Source organism: Labeo rohita, chromosome 1, assembly GCF_022985175.1.
Source record: "Labeo rohita strain BAU-BD-2019 chromosome 1, IGBB_LRoh.1.0, whole genome shotgun sequence".
Lineage (NCBI taxonomy): Eukaryota > Metazoa > Chordata > Actinopteri > Cypriniformes > Cyprinidae > Labeo > Labeo rohita.
Genome location: NC_066869.1, coordinates 44,918,333 through 44,933,555, shown reverse-complemented (window position 1 = coordinate 44,933,555; position 15,223 = coordinate 44,918,333). Strand labels below are relative to the sequence as shown.

Sequence of the window (15,223 nt, the reverse complement as noted above, 5' to 3'; positions counted from 1 at the left end):
TGTAAGTCTATGGGATTTTTGGTGGTTTTGATAGTCTGGTTTACGAAAACCGTAAGCCGGATCAGCTGGAAAAGATCGAGCACACCGAGTCAGACCAGTCTGAAGGTCTGGGCCGAGTTTGGTGGTTCTAGCTTGAAAGCTCCAGGAGGAGACAGATACCGAAATTTGGCTCAGAAGAAGAAGAATAATAATCTTAAATAGTAGATCAGTAAGTTGGCTTTCTCAAGCCAATTTAATTATATTAATATTAAAATTTACGAAATTAAATTATTATGGTAGAAAGAAAAGCAAAAATGCTGCAAATAAAAGAAAAGAACGTATGGAAGAATACTTCTCATTATCTAATTCAAATTCCTTGAACGCTTGATGGCGATGTAGGTCTTTTTGAATGACGTAACTTGTGGTTGTGCGTTCACCGTCGAAGAAGAATTGGAGCTCTCTGATTGGCTGAAATGCTTAAACGCAGGAACCGTGTAACAGTGCTCATGCAGTATCTTGGTGTTGTTTATACTGTGTGACATGAAGCTGTAAATGTAGTTATTTTTTCTACAATGTCCGAATTGAATGAGTATTTAGAGGGTAAGATAACTTTCGAGGAGTTTGAAAGGCGGAGAGAGGAAAGAAAAGCAAAGGCTAAGGTAATATTATCTGTTTTTATTCACGTAACGATAGTAAATTTGATGTACATTCATGCTCTCCATTCAGCATCTATGTAAAAGTATGGAATATGTGTCTGGATATACACTGCATATATATATGTCCACTAACTAGTGATATCGGATTGTGATTTGGACATGTACCTTGGTGTTATTGAAGTATTATGGAGCAGCATGTGACACATGTTGTGTTTCAGGAGGAGAAGGGAGATGTGTCAGAAGATGATGAACCTGCTGATCTGGAAGACGCTGTTCCGTCCACTTCAAAACGAAGTGCTAAAGGGACACGGAAACGCCAAACAGGTGGATATTACGTGGTATTACCAGGCTTTTTGTAACTGTCAGGGGCAACACTACAGGTGAAAGGGGGAAAAACAGTAACAATGAGATATTCTTATGAAACCTCACAGAGTTTTTGCTGTCATTACAGTGGACAAGTTGCAAAGTTCTTAAAGGATTAGTTCACTTTCAAAATAAAATTTTCCTGACAGTTTACTCACCTCATGTCATCCAAGATGTTCATGTCTTTCTTTCATCAGTTGAAAAGAAATTAAAGTTTTTGAGGAAAACATTCCAGGATTTTTCTCCATATAGTGGAGTTCAATGTGGATCAACAGGCTGAAGGTCCAAATTGCAGCTGTAAATGGCTCTACACCATACCAGCCGAGGAATAAGGGTCTAAAGCAAAACAATGTCATTTTCTAAAAATAAAAAAACAAAATGTATATACTTAACCGCAAACGGTCATCTCTTTTAGAAATAGTTACTAGCAGTTAACTGATCAACCTTATTTATCAGTTTCAAATTAGACTAATCTACCTTCTTCGTAACTGACTTAAAGGTATGACGGGTCTTGAAGATAAAAAAATAAATAGATGTCTACTTGTAAGACTAGTCTAAACAGTTTATGCAGTCAGCCAAATGTTAACTATATTACAAGTGTCCCACACATTAATGTAATCTTAAAATTAGATATTAATTCAATTGATGAAATATGAGAGCATTTTTCATGCATCTTTAAAAACAAAAATCTGAATTTCAGAATATGCATACTGTAGATTGGAGTAGACACTTTACCTTATGACAAATTGAATAAATATGATATAAATTATCATTATGTTATATATTTAATAGCACAGTTGAGAACCAGTGTTTTGAGGAAGAATAGATTTAAAAAAAAGCGCACTAATTATAAGAAAGCATTTATTAAAAAATAGGCTAAATGTGTGGTAGAATGCATACAGATCAAATATAACTTAAACATAATTTTCAGAATATTGGCCAAGTTAAATAAGTGTTAAATTGGGCGTTTTGTAATTTACACTACCATTTAAACGTTAAACGTTTACATTTCCAAACATTCTGTTTGCCATTAATTGTAATAATCTAGTGAGATTTTTGTTTGCACAAGGAGTCTGACAACAGCCAGTGCTCCACACTGATCTAATCTCATCATCATCCAGCCTTCCTGGAATGACATGAAGACAAAGAACAAACTGGAACAGAGTAAATCCAGAAGAACTGTGGCAATGTCTCCAAGATGCTTCAAGAGACCTACCTGCAAAGCTACCTGAAAAATTTTGCGCAAGTGCACCTAGGGCAAAAGCTGCTGTAAACGCAAAGGATGGTCGCACCAAATGTTGATTTCATTTAGTTAATAGAAGGTAATTGATAAAGAAAATCTATTTATGACTGCATCCTCATTTTACAGCATTTTTACACAAGTGCCTAAAACTTTTAACAGTGCTGCAGCTTTGTAGGTAAGTTTCTTGAAGCATCCTGGAGACTTTGTCACAGTTCTTCTGGATTTAGTCTATCTGAGTTTGTTCTGTTTCTTCATGTCATTCCAGACAGACTGGATGATGATGAGATGAGATCAGAAAAATCTCACTGGATTATTACGATTAATGGCAAAATGAATGTTTGGAAATGTAATCTGATATTTCCTGCTGACACACTACAGCAAAAGACCGACTTTAACTGACTTTAAACCATTTATATGTATGTATGTGTATATATATATATATATATATATATATATATATATTTTTTTTTTTTTTTTTTCAAATTTTATTTATTCCTGTGATGCAAAGCTGGATTTTCAGTGTCTTTACAGTGTTCAGTGTCACATGATCCTTCAGAAAACATTCTTGTATGCTGATTTGCTGCTCAAGAAACATTTCATATTATTGAAAAAACAGTTGTGCTGCTTAATATTTTTGTGGAAACTGTGATACATTTTTTTTTTAGGATTTTTCAAAAAAGATATTTTTTTAAATATATTTTTTTTGTAACATTTTGAGTGTAACACTTTTGATCAATGTAATGCATTCTTGCTGAATAAAGGTGTTTTAAATTTAATTTCTTTTAAAAAATAAAATAATTAGAAAAATCTTGCTGATCCCAAACTTGTAAACAGTAGTGTGTTTTTATCCCAAAATCTCAAACTGACTGCTGATAGATCTGATCTGGTTTTAGTTTCATATTCTTGCTTGTATGGCAAATATATCAAGAGCATTTGAATGAGGCAGGTGGGAATCAATATTCAGTGTCACTCAACATCACATCACAAGTTGTATTTTGTGTGATCTCTGGCAGAAATGATGGAAGAGGGAGTCAGTCCATCTGTTCAAAAAGCTTTTGCCTCCATGATCGGAGAGGGAATGGAGGAGTGTGTGGAGGAGGATGAAGATGATGATGATGGAAAGATGGATTGGAAAGACATTGAAGAGGAGGATGGATATGACGACGAAGACGATGATGATGATGATGATGATGAAGAAGAAGAAGAGGACAATGATGGCAATGAAGTCACACCCGGAGATGTGTTCGCCCTAGAAATGGAGCTGAACCGCGAGAATAAGAAAATGATGAAGGTCAGTAGATCACCTGCTAGGTCAGCATTAATAGTAAACAACAATAAAATTAATGAAATAATTATACATTTTGATAAATAATTATAATTACATATACAAAGAATTAGTAATTGATTTTAATATTTGTTATATTTTGTGTTTCTGAATAAAGAACTATCGGAAATATACTATTTTTTTATTATTATTATTTTTTATTTATTTATTTATTTTTTTGCTGCATTTATATACATGCATGTCAATGCACACTTGATGCATATAATCAGCATTCTCTAATGATTAGTAATTATTTTATTTTATAGTTAATCAGTTTTATTATTAAAAAATATCTAAAAAAGGCTGAATTAAGTTAATATATAGTTATAGTGTGTATTTTCTTGTAATAAAAACAACAAAATGTTTACAAAAAAGTAATTAATATTATATCTAAAATGACTTTTAAAAATTATTAATTTGTTATATTTAGCTTAATAAAGTCACAAACTACTTTAGTAATAGATTAAGAGTTTCTGAATAAAGAAATATCAGAAATATCATTCTTATTACAATTTTTTTTTCTATGCCTACCGGCATTAATGATCTGTTAATAAACTATTGTTGATCACAACTATTAACACACTTATTTATTTATTTTTTTAGGAGAGACGTCACCGCAGTAAGTTACCGAGGGCTCTCAGAGGACTCATGGGGGAGGCTAACATCCGCTATGCTAGAGGAGACAAGGAGGATGCCATCCTGATGTGCATGGAGATCATTCGCCAAGGTGAGTTTGACATGAAAAAGTTGACATGGGTCAGTCAGAAAAAAAAAGAGACAGTGTTTTAATTGTAGTTGTGTATGCACATTAATCAGTATTGTTGCAGAGTAAACCCTGTCTCTCTCATCTCTCTCAGCTCCTGTGGCATACGAGCCGTTCTCCACACTGGCTATGATCTATGAGGATCAGGGGGACATGGAGAAAGCACTTCAGTTTGGACTGATCGCTGCTCATCTGAACCCCAGTGACTGTGAGGAGTGGGTCAAACTGGCAGACATGTCACTGGAGCAGGACAATGTTAAACAAGCCATCATCTGCTACACTAAAGGTCTGTATACATGTCTGCACTACCGTTCAAAAGTGTTTAGTCTGTAAGATGTTTTTTTGTTTTTTTTTTTATTAGTGTTTTTGAAACACTGAAGCCTCTTCTGCTCACCAAGGCTGCATTTATTTCATTACAAATGCAGTAAAATTGTAAAATATTATTACAGTTTAAATGACTGTTTTCTATTTGAATATATTTTAAAATGTTATTTTTCAGCATGATTACTTCGGTCTTCAGTGTCGCATGATCCTTCAGAAATCATTCTAATATGCTGATTTGCTGCTCAAGAAACATTTCATATTATTAATCAAAATTGTTATTTATTTATATTTATTATTATTTTACGTATTATTTTTATTTATTTATATACTTTATACTGTTATATTATATATTATATTATATATTTGGTTTGGGTTTTAAAATAAAAAGTGAGATGAAGTGTATAATTTAGCACAGTACTGAGATGCATTTGTGAAATGGTGTCTAGCACGAAATGTGTTTAGAGCTAATGATGTCTACTGTTTTGTTCCCAGCAATTAAATACGACCCCAGTAATGTTCAGTACTTGTGGGAGCGCTCAAGCCTTTATGAGCAGGTCGGGGAGCACAAGCAAGCCATGGACGGGTATCGCCGCATCCTCAGCCTGCTGCCACCATCCGATGGAGAACAGTTTATGCAGCTCTCACGAGATATGGCAAAGTATGATGCTCCATTGTTTTGTTAGTCAATGTTTTTCAGCTTTCATATGATTTATAAAACTAAATTTAAAAAAATTGACCATTATGACTGGTTTTGTGGTCCAAGGTCACATATGTAAAAGATGACATGTATATGAGCTCATGGTTGTGCCACCAATGCCATGACAGCTTCTGAATGCCATGAAGTACATATATCTGTGTGTATGGTTTTTAATCCCAGAACTGTGGATATGTTTATTTCAGGAGTTACTATGAGAGCAGCGAGTTGCCGTCTGCTATAGGGGTCATGGAGGAAGCTCTGGAGAGACATCCTGAACTGGTCTCACATGAGTGTGTCAACATGGCTGCTGAACTCTTCATAGCCAACCACCAGCATGACAAAGCTTTAGAGGTGAGGTCAAAAAAGATTAGCAGGCTTTTCAGTGAAAATATTCTGTATGAGAGCAGGACAGGGCATTTATTGAACATTATGCCATTGCAAAGGGGGTTTTTGCAGTTAAAAGTTCTTAAAGTTGGGAACTGTTGTAGTAAAGAATATAATAAATAAAGAAATATTAATAGTATTAATAGTAATGAGTAAAGAAATATTAATCTTAGTCCTCTATTTTTTTTTTTTTTTTTTAAATAATGTTTTGTCAGTCCACATGTGATGCATAAAATTAGTGTTTTGTAATTATTAGTTATGGTTAATATTTTACAATTTATTTATATAATTTTAATACATGCATTCTGTTGTTAGTAATAATTTCATGTTTCGTTGGTAGTTTTATTGTTATTATTAATATTATTGTTTGAAATGTAAAAAAAAAAAAGAAGAAAATATCAGTTAATGTATTTTTTGGCAATAAAATGAACAAAATGCTTATGAAAAAGTGATGTCATGCACAAAAATAATTCATTTATTTTATTTTTCTTAATAAAGCTGAGAACTACTCTAGTAATAGATTCTGAATAAAGGTTCTGAATAAAAAAACTTTTTTTTTTTGCAGTAGCATTTCATGTCATAATTCACACTTGATGCGTTGTGGTTCACCTTTTCCCCTCTATTGTATTCATTTTAATGTAATTGCTGAAACTAATGCATCTGTAGGCACTGGTGAAGTTTTGCAACATTGTTCTGAAAAGAGAGCAGAAGGAGGAGACAGAGACGGGTGACCAGGTGCCTGCACAAGATACAGAAGGAGAAGACAAGAAAAACGACTCTGACGAGGATAAAGGTAAGATGAAAAATTAATGTATTATCATAATGTGTAATGCTGTACCACAGATAATAATAATGAGAATAAATAAATACATTTTAAAATTAATTTTCTATTTATTGAGTGCTTTATATGTTATGCAGCTTTTGCATTGTAGAGTTCAGTTTGGCAGGACTAGGCTGATAATAACATTATTAATCAGAGAAAACCATTATGATCACATTGATGACATGTTTTTAAATGCATAGGTAAAATCTTAGAGGTGGTGATTCCTGATGATGTTCCTGTTGACATCAGAGTGAAGATGACGGTGTGTCTCATCCACCAGCACGTCTTCAAACCATTAGATGTAAGTACATTTATACACGTACACAAACTCTCATTTATACAGCTGATTTGTAATATTGTAATATTGCTGGTTTCTGATCAGTTTTCCTAGTCTTTATCACCTTGCATTAAATGTTTTTAGGCATGCATTTTACATTGCATTCTATTTTATATATTATATTCGTGTGTAGTTTATATTCATAACATTTTAACATTGAAAATGAACACTCCAGATGATAGAATAAATGTGACAATGGATGTCTCATCCATATTTGATTTTCCTATTTGCCTATGACATTTTGTCTTTAGCCCATTCTGACGTCACTGATGGAGCAGAGCCCGGAGGAGCTGGGCGATTTGTATTTGGACGTGGCCGAGGCTTTTATGGAAGAGGGCGAGTATAACTCTGCCCTGCCTCTGCTTTCCGCCCTCGTCTGCTCAGAGAGATACAACCTGGCAGTTGTTTGGCTCCGACATGCAGGTTACTATATTGCACTAAATTTGAAAAAGGAATAAAAAAATAAGTCATATGTGACCCTGGACCACAAAACCAATCATAAGGGTCAATTTTTTTTAATTTTTGAGATTTATACATCATCTAAGAAGCTAAATAAATAAGCTTTCCATTGGTTTAGACAGGACAATATTTGGCTGAGATTCAACTATTGAGGGTGCAAAAAATTGCCTTTAAAGTTGTCCTAAATGAACTTTTTAGCAATGCACATTACTAATCAAAAAAAAGTGTTTTGATATATTTACGGTAGTAAATGTACAAAATATCTTCATGGAACGTGATCTTTACTTAATATCCTAATGATTTTTGGCATAAAAGAAAAATCGATAATTTTGACCCATACAATGTATTTTTAGCTATTGCTACAAATATACCAGTGCTTCTTAAGACTAGTTTTGTGGTCCAGGGTCACAGATGTCTTATTCTGGCCTAGAATCATCTGAAATATCAGTCATATAATAGTCATTTGATTGTGAATTCCTTGTTTGCAGAGTGTCTAAAGGCGCTTGGTCATTTGGAGGTTGCGGTGAAGAGCTACAGCAAGGTTGTTGAAATGGCTCCGTTGCATCTAGACGCGCGTCTGGCCCTCTCCACCCTCCAACAGCAATTGGGACGGCCCAACATGGCCCTTAAGGCCCTGGAGCCCATGTATGATGCCGAAACCCTCGCACAGGACTCTTCAGCTGCACAGCAGGTGTGTGTTTGTTGTGGTCTTGTGTTTATGGTGTAGACACAGGATTGAGCTTGTGTGTGATTACGTGTGTGATGTTTTTCAGGAACTGAAGCTGTTGCTGCATCGCTCGACTCTCCTGCATGCGCAAGGACGCACTGATGATTACATTGATACTGTATTGACCATGCTGTCCATGCTCCTGAAGGTCAGAATCTGACTGTGCTTAAATGTCCGAGGGTGATATAAAGAGAGCAGTCTATATACAGTCCTCTGTATACACAGAATTAAATTTCATAATGGCAGAGGTGTATATAAAAATGTTTCATTCACAAAATGCACTACCATTCAAAAGTTTGGGTTTGCTAAATTTGTAAAAAGTCTCTTATAGTCACCAAAGTTTATTTGATCAAAATAAATACAGTAAAAACTGTAATATTATTGCCAATTAAAGTAATCTTCTGCTCAGCAAGCCTGCATTGAATATTGTGAAATATATTTACTATTTAAAATAACTGCTTTCTACAAAATGTAATTTATTCCTGTAATGCAAAGCTGAATTACTCTAGTCTTTAGTGTCACATGATACTTCAGAAATCATTCTAATATGCTGATTTTCTGCTCAAGAAACATTTCTTATTATTAACAATGCTGAACATTAGTGCTGCTTAATATTTTTGTTTTTATTAATAATTTTTTTTTTTATTGATGATTTGATTAATAGAAAATTCAGAAGAACAGCGTATATTTGAAATAGAAACATTTTATAACATCATCAGCTGTTCACTGTTACTTTTGATCTATTTAATGCATCCTTGCTGAGTAATGGTGAATGAACTGACAAAAAATAAATGTACTGATCCTAAACATTTGAAAAGTATTGAATTTTGCATAATATTTACTCAGAGTTCCCACAAATTGACTGACATTTGTGACCACCATATTTGCTGCTACAGTATATTAGTCTGTGTCTGATTATTCCACAAATGTGTCCGTCTATATTAAAATAAATTGTTAATATTTCTGTCAATTTATAAAATGCTCTATATTTTATTGATCTCTCTGTATCAGACTGCAATAATCTCTTCAAATATAATTGGCCAATATCTGTTTGTAACTATGAAACTGGCCAATATTTGTAGCTCTAGATACATTGACTGCATTTGATCAGACTATTTTTTATTCTATATTTTAACTGAATCAACCTATTATTTGGCTACAGGCCTATATTATAAGATTCAGTTTATATAGACATACATATATCATCTATACCTGAATAATCAGTTTATATCAGACTATGCCTGATTAATGGGCACGTATACAATTGAATCAGCCTATATCAGGGTTTAATTGATTACTCAGCTAAGATTTGTAGTCAGTTACTCTAAAAGAGATTTATATCAAATTTATATCAAAATCTGCTCTTCAGGTTTTGAGACTTCAGCTAAATTTGTTGACATGGTTGTGTTTTCTGTTTTATGAAGGTGGCGATGGTGAGGGCTCAGGTGTGTGTCGTTTCTGACACATCCTCTGGTGTCAAACATCTGAAGCTTATAAAAGTTTCTGCTAATAAACTGGCAGAGATTGATGACCAGGAGGCAGCGTATCTGGATGTGACAGGTAAAACACATAAGCAATTACTCCTTCAGCCATTCATTTCAAACTTTAAAGGGCTTTAAGATCACATAATGAATTGTATGATCAATAATATTTACATACTACAACCCAGCGACTAAAATTAAAGGTGCTTTAGAGGGACTAAAACGGAGATGTTGCTTCTTCAACAAGTCTATATAAACTTTAATCACAATGCAATTGATTTTTCCTTTGAAACATTTTAACTTTCCAGCTGATCTCAGTCTTTCTTTTGGTGTTTTTCTCTCTAAGGTAAGACGAGTGTCCTTTCTCGAGACGACTGGTGGAAGCTGTTACTGCGCTGTTTGGCCGTTCTGTGTGAGGTGAAGCGCTTTGCGGAGGCTGAGTTATTAGTGGACTCTACTTTAGAGTACTACTCCTTCTACGACGACCGTGTGAAGCGCAAAGAGCTGGAATACCTCGGCCTGTCTGCCGCCTTTCTCGACCGCAACTTTCGCAAAGCTTATGACTACATAAGGTCAGTCAACTGGATGCTAAATTTAATAAATATATTTAACTATTTAACTATATAAACAGCATCCTGAATAAAATCAGTCAATGAATGAAAATCTGTTTTCTTTATTGATTTTTTTTTTTTTTTTTTAAATTTTTTTTTAACCATGTTTAAAATGCAGAATCCTGTGTTTTCCACCAAAAATGTTTTTATTTTGGTGAAAAATGCAGAATTCTGTTTAAAAGGTGATATTCTTTATTCTGTGTTTTAAAAAACTGCTTAAATTTATATTTTTTTTATATTTAAAAAAAGATATATTAATATAAAAATGTTATATTTTATATTTATATTATGTCTTAAATATTTAATTTCTTTTTTTATTTAGTTTTTTTTTTTTTTTTTTTTTTCTGAGACTATTTTGGCTAATTTGGTCATAGTTTTATCATGTTTAAAATTAAAAATCTTGCTTTGTCTGCTAATTTATTACTTATTTAATATTAAATTTAGTTTATTATTTATTTAACTGATTAAATGTGTATTTAATTGAGTTTTTTCTTCTCATTCATTCTTATTTAATTTATATAAATTTAATCAGTTTTTTAAAACACAGAATACGTGATTATATACATAAAACAATGATGAAAGTAGCCGAAATGTGCATAAACAATCATACTAGGGGAAACATATGTGCGAATCTCAAGATAAACTCAAGTCTGATATCTAAGAAATGGTTCTCCTTACAGGATAGTGTGTTGAAAATCAAGTTTGAGTCTGAATGTTTCTTTATTTGATTGGAGAGTGCTATTTATTGGATTGAGAAGTGGCTTTAAGTGACCATTTGGGCTTCTTTCTCAATAGAGAACTTGTCTTTAAGTACTTGATATGTGTTCTCAGATGTATACTATCTGTTGCAGGTTGATGTTAATGGACAATGTGGAACGGACTCAGCTGTGGAACGTGTTTAATCAGGTTACCTTGCACTCACAAGATGCCAGACACCATCGTTTCTGCCTGCGTCTCATGCTCAAACATCCCGATAACCATGCGCTCTACCTTCTCAATGGACACACCTCGCTGGTTTCTGGGACTTTTAAACATGCACTCGGTATGCTTTTGACATTTTCTGTGCCGTAGTTCTTGTTTATTACTAGGTTTTGCACATGAGTGTGTCATTAAGTAGTTGTATAATTGATTTGGATTTGAGAATGGTCATATATGATATAATTGATGAAAATTGCACTATTCAAATTAGTTTTCTTCTTTTTCTCATCATTTCTCTTCACGGAGTAGGTCAGTACATGCAGGCGTTTAGAAATCAGCCCGATCATCCTCTTCATTGCTTTGTTGTTGGTCTCACATTCTTCCATATGGCCTGTCAGAGGTTTGTCATGAAAAGGCATCCACTCATTGTGCAGGTACAGTATATTGTGTGTTTTTGTTAAGTTGCTGAAATTTCCTTTTCCTGAAAAGTCCACTTCCAGAACAAAAAATTACAGATAATGTACTCACCCCCTTGTCATTCAAGATGTTCATGTCTTTCTTTCTTTAGTCATAAAGAAATTATGTTTACAGAAAACATTTCAGGATTTCTCTCCATATAATGGACTTCCATGGTGCCCCCAAATTTGAACTTTCAAAATATAGTTTAAATGCAGCTTCAAAAGGGCCCTAAATCGATCCCAGCCGAGGAAGAAGGGTCTTATCTAGTGAAACGATCGGTTATTTTTCTAAAACAATTTACAATTTATATACTTTTTAACCTCAAACGCTCATCTTGTCTAGCTTTGTGTGAACTCTGTTTTTTCTAGTCATGACAATTAGGGTATGTCGAAAAATTCCCCGTCTCGTTTTCTCCTCCAACTTCAAAATCGTCCTACATCGCTGCTTTACCTTTTTTTGTAAAGGGCGTTTGATCTTCTTTGGATGTTCACTTTGTAAACACTGTACACTTTTTAGATGAACCCTAACTTTCATGACCAGGAAAAAAAAGAGACACCGAGCTAGACAAGACGAGCATTTGAAGTTAAAAAGTATATAAATTGTAATTAAAAAAAAACAAAAACAAAACAAAAAACCCCTGCATTTTGGAAGTTTAAATTTGGGGGCACTATAGAAGTCCATTACATGGAGAGAAATCCTAAAATCCTAAATCCTAAAATGTTTCCTCAAAAAACATAATTACTTTATGAGGAAATAAAGGCATGAACATCTTGGATGACAAGGGGGTGAGTACTTTATCTGTACATTTTTGTTCTGGAAGTGAACTTCTCCTTTAAGTTAGCTTTATTAGAACATGGTATAAAATTATGAAAAGGGGAAAAAAAGGTTTTGGAGATAACATTTTATACTTCATTATATTATATTATTATTATATAATATTGTTTATTTTTTATTGTGTTGTATTACAGATTATTTTATTTTTTATTTTATTTTATTTTATTTTTTGTTGTCAAATCTATTATATGTGTACACTATATACATGCATGCAAATATCTATTAAATATATGCATGTATGTATGTGTATTTATATATACATATAAATATACACAGTACACACGGATATATTATGTAAACACAAACTTTTATTTTAAATGTGATTAATCGATTCGACGGCACTATTTTATTTTATTTTATTTTATTTTATTTTATTTTATTTTATTTTATTTTATTTTATTTTCCAGGCATGTGAATTTAATATGCTTAATTGTAATAAAAATAATTGCATGATGCAAAAACTAATGATCCTAAAGTATGCTTTATTTTAGATATGCAAAATTTTGTATGTTATTGACCCTGGACCACAAAACCAGTCATAAGGGTCTTTTTTTTTTTTTTTTTTTTTTTTTTTTTTAATTGAGATTATACATCATCTGAAACGAATAAATATATAAATATGTAAGCTTTCCATTGATGTATGGTTTGTTAGGGTAGGACAATATTTGGCCAAGATACTACTTTTTTAAAATCTGGAATCTGAGGGTGCACAAAATAAATATATTGAGAAAATCGCCTATAATGTTGTCCAAATTAAGTTCTTAGCAATGCATATTACTAATCAAAAATTAAGTTTTGATATAGTTACAGTAGGAAATTTACAAAATATCTTTATAGAAAGGTGATCTTTACTTAATATCCTAATGATTTTTGGCATAAAAGATAAATCGATAATTTTGACCCATACAATGTATTTTTGTCCTTTTTGAGTCATATTTGGTGTTATTTCACTCCAAGACTCATAGTACTAGTAAAGTAATAAAAACCAGATGTCGCTGTTTAGATAGGTAAATGTATTCATATATATGCACACACATCACATATTTTGATTGTTTTTCAGGGTTTCTCATTCCTGTGGCGGTATGTCGATCTCAGAGGTCATTGTCAAGAGTCTCTGTATAATATCGGTCGGGCTTTACACCAGCTCGGACTCGGTCATTTAGCCATTCACTACTATGAGAAAGCCCTCACCCTCCCTCCACTCAAACTAGAGGTAAGATGCTTTCAGTTTATAATCTATATGATCCAACATACATCCACAAATCATTATAGAGACATACCAGATTCTCAAAACTCCATGTGTTACTATTTTAAATGCTTTGTGACTATTTAAATGCTTTTGTTAAATGTTTTTTCTTGTCATTCGAAGGGGATTGATGACGATCAAGTGGACTTGAGAAGAGAGATTGCCTACAACCTATCCCTTATTTACCAGTCCAGTGGTAATAAGGAAATGGCCAGACATGTCATCTATACTTACTGTACTGTCTGACTCGGTGAGCGATCAGACTCACTGGTTCAATTTATAGTTGCTTCTATAAATGCATAAAATGTACAATATTTTTACTTTTTTTCAATAAAATAATTTATTATATCCATGCATTGTGAGTTTGATTTATGTGTTGGTTCAGGTGAAAATGAGTTTTAAATTTTAATAAGCTTAAAAAATTTAAAGCACAATGCAATTGTCAGTTTAGTCAAATATTAATAGAGCCCCAAAGCATTTTTTGCAGTTCATTACATGGTGTTGTATTTTATTAAAATCCTATAGTCAGAGTCTGAGTGTTTATGTGCATTTAAGTAACGCATACAGGAAAGGCGAGCGTTGTTATACAAATCCCTAATATGGAAATAAATTCAGTTCTAAACTGATTTTGTTCACACTTTATGTAAGTAATTCAGCCTTAGGTGTGCTAACTTTTTTCTAAGGGTAGTTATTTTATTACAGTGCAGGGCTTGCAAAGCGCTTAATGTAATAATTTACCCAAATGAAAATTTGCTGAAAATGTATTCGCCCTCAGGCCAAAATGTAAATGAGTTTGTTTCTTCACAAGAACAGATTTGGAGAATTTTTGCATTACATCACTTGCTCACCAATGAATACTTTGCAGTGAATGGGTGCTGTCCAAAAAGCTGATAAAAACATCACAATAATTCACACAACGCCCGTCCATCAATGTCTATCATGTGAAGTGAAAATCTGTTTTGGTCACTCAATTTTAAGCAGAATTTAAGTGACCTATTCTGTTAAAAAGAAAACTAATCGTCTTTTCTTCGTCTCCACCCTTGTTCACCCCCCTCTGTTTGAAATGAATCAGTTCACCTTATTGAATCGGTTCGTTTGAATGATTCATTTCCATGAACCGTGTCCAAGCAAACGATTCAGTTGATCCCCAGTCTTCACAAACGTGTTTCAACAAGTTGTTTCCACAAGTATTTACACAGAACATGTACGTTACAGACAGACGTGTCTTAAGACGTGGCTTAAGACAGTGGCATTTTATTTATTTATTTTTTCCAAGTAAAATACATTTATAGTTGAATATATTGTTGTTACATCTTATTTTAAAGGTAGTGCCATTTACTCGGGATGTTTTCTGTACAAATTTCAGTATTTCTATAATATCGTGTGTCCAGGTAAATACATCTATACAACTTTTAAAAATACATTTTATTTTACTTAACTACTTTTTAACCACTATTTTATTTCATTACTATTAGCTGAACTCTGTTTTGTGCGAAAAGAGTTGTAACAGCTGAAGATTCGAACGAGTTTTGCTGGTTAGACGCGCCTTTCGAATCATTTAGAACGAATCATTCAAAAGAACCGGTTCAGCAGGT

General features: G+C 33.1%; 1 protein-coding gene across 1 annotated transcript; it reads left to right on the top strand.

Annotated features, from left to right (window-relative positions):
- The first annotated feature begins 438 nt into the window (after positions 1-438).
- Positions 439-13,965, top strand: gtf3c3 (general transcription factor IIIC, polypeptide 3). The gene is made up of 18 exons (XM_051110135.1): positions 439-638; positions 854-959; positions 3,255-3,532; positions 4,169-4,292; positions 4,423-4,614; positions 5,145-5,310; positions 5,553-5,700; positions 6,400-6,526; positions 6,757-6,857; positions 7,145-7,316; positions 7,841-8,043; positions 8,126-8,227; positions 9,504-9,639; positions 9,907-10,132; positions 11,023-11,213; positions 11,399-11,523; positions 13,443-13,595; positions 13,752-13,965. Exons 1-18 carry the CDS (start codon positions 552-554, stop codon positions 13,872-13,874), a joined length of 2,760 nt encoding a protein of 919 aa, XP_050966092.1. The 5' UTR covers positions 439-551; the 3' UTR covers positions 13,875-13,965.
- Positions 13,966-15,223: the final 1,258 nt, after the last annotated feature.

What these genes read in the sequence shown, in the direction of transcription:
- gtf3c3 (XM_051110135.1), top strand. Translation starts at nt 552, where the DNA reads ATGTCCGAATTGAATGAGTATTTAGAGGGTAAGATAACTTTCGAGGAG. An exon ending in ACTCTTCAGCTGCACAGCAG is followed by an intron (nt 8,044 to 8,125) that starts GTGTGTGTTTGT and finishes GATGTTTTTCAG; the next exon opens with GAACTGAAGCTGTTGCTGCA. An exon ending in TGCTGTCCATGCTCCTGAAG is followed by an intron (nt 8,228 to 9,503) that starts GTCAGAATCTGA and finishes TGTTTTATGAAG; the next exon opens with GTGGCGATGGTGAGGGCTCA.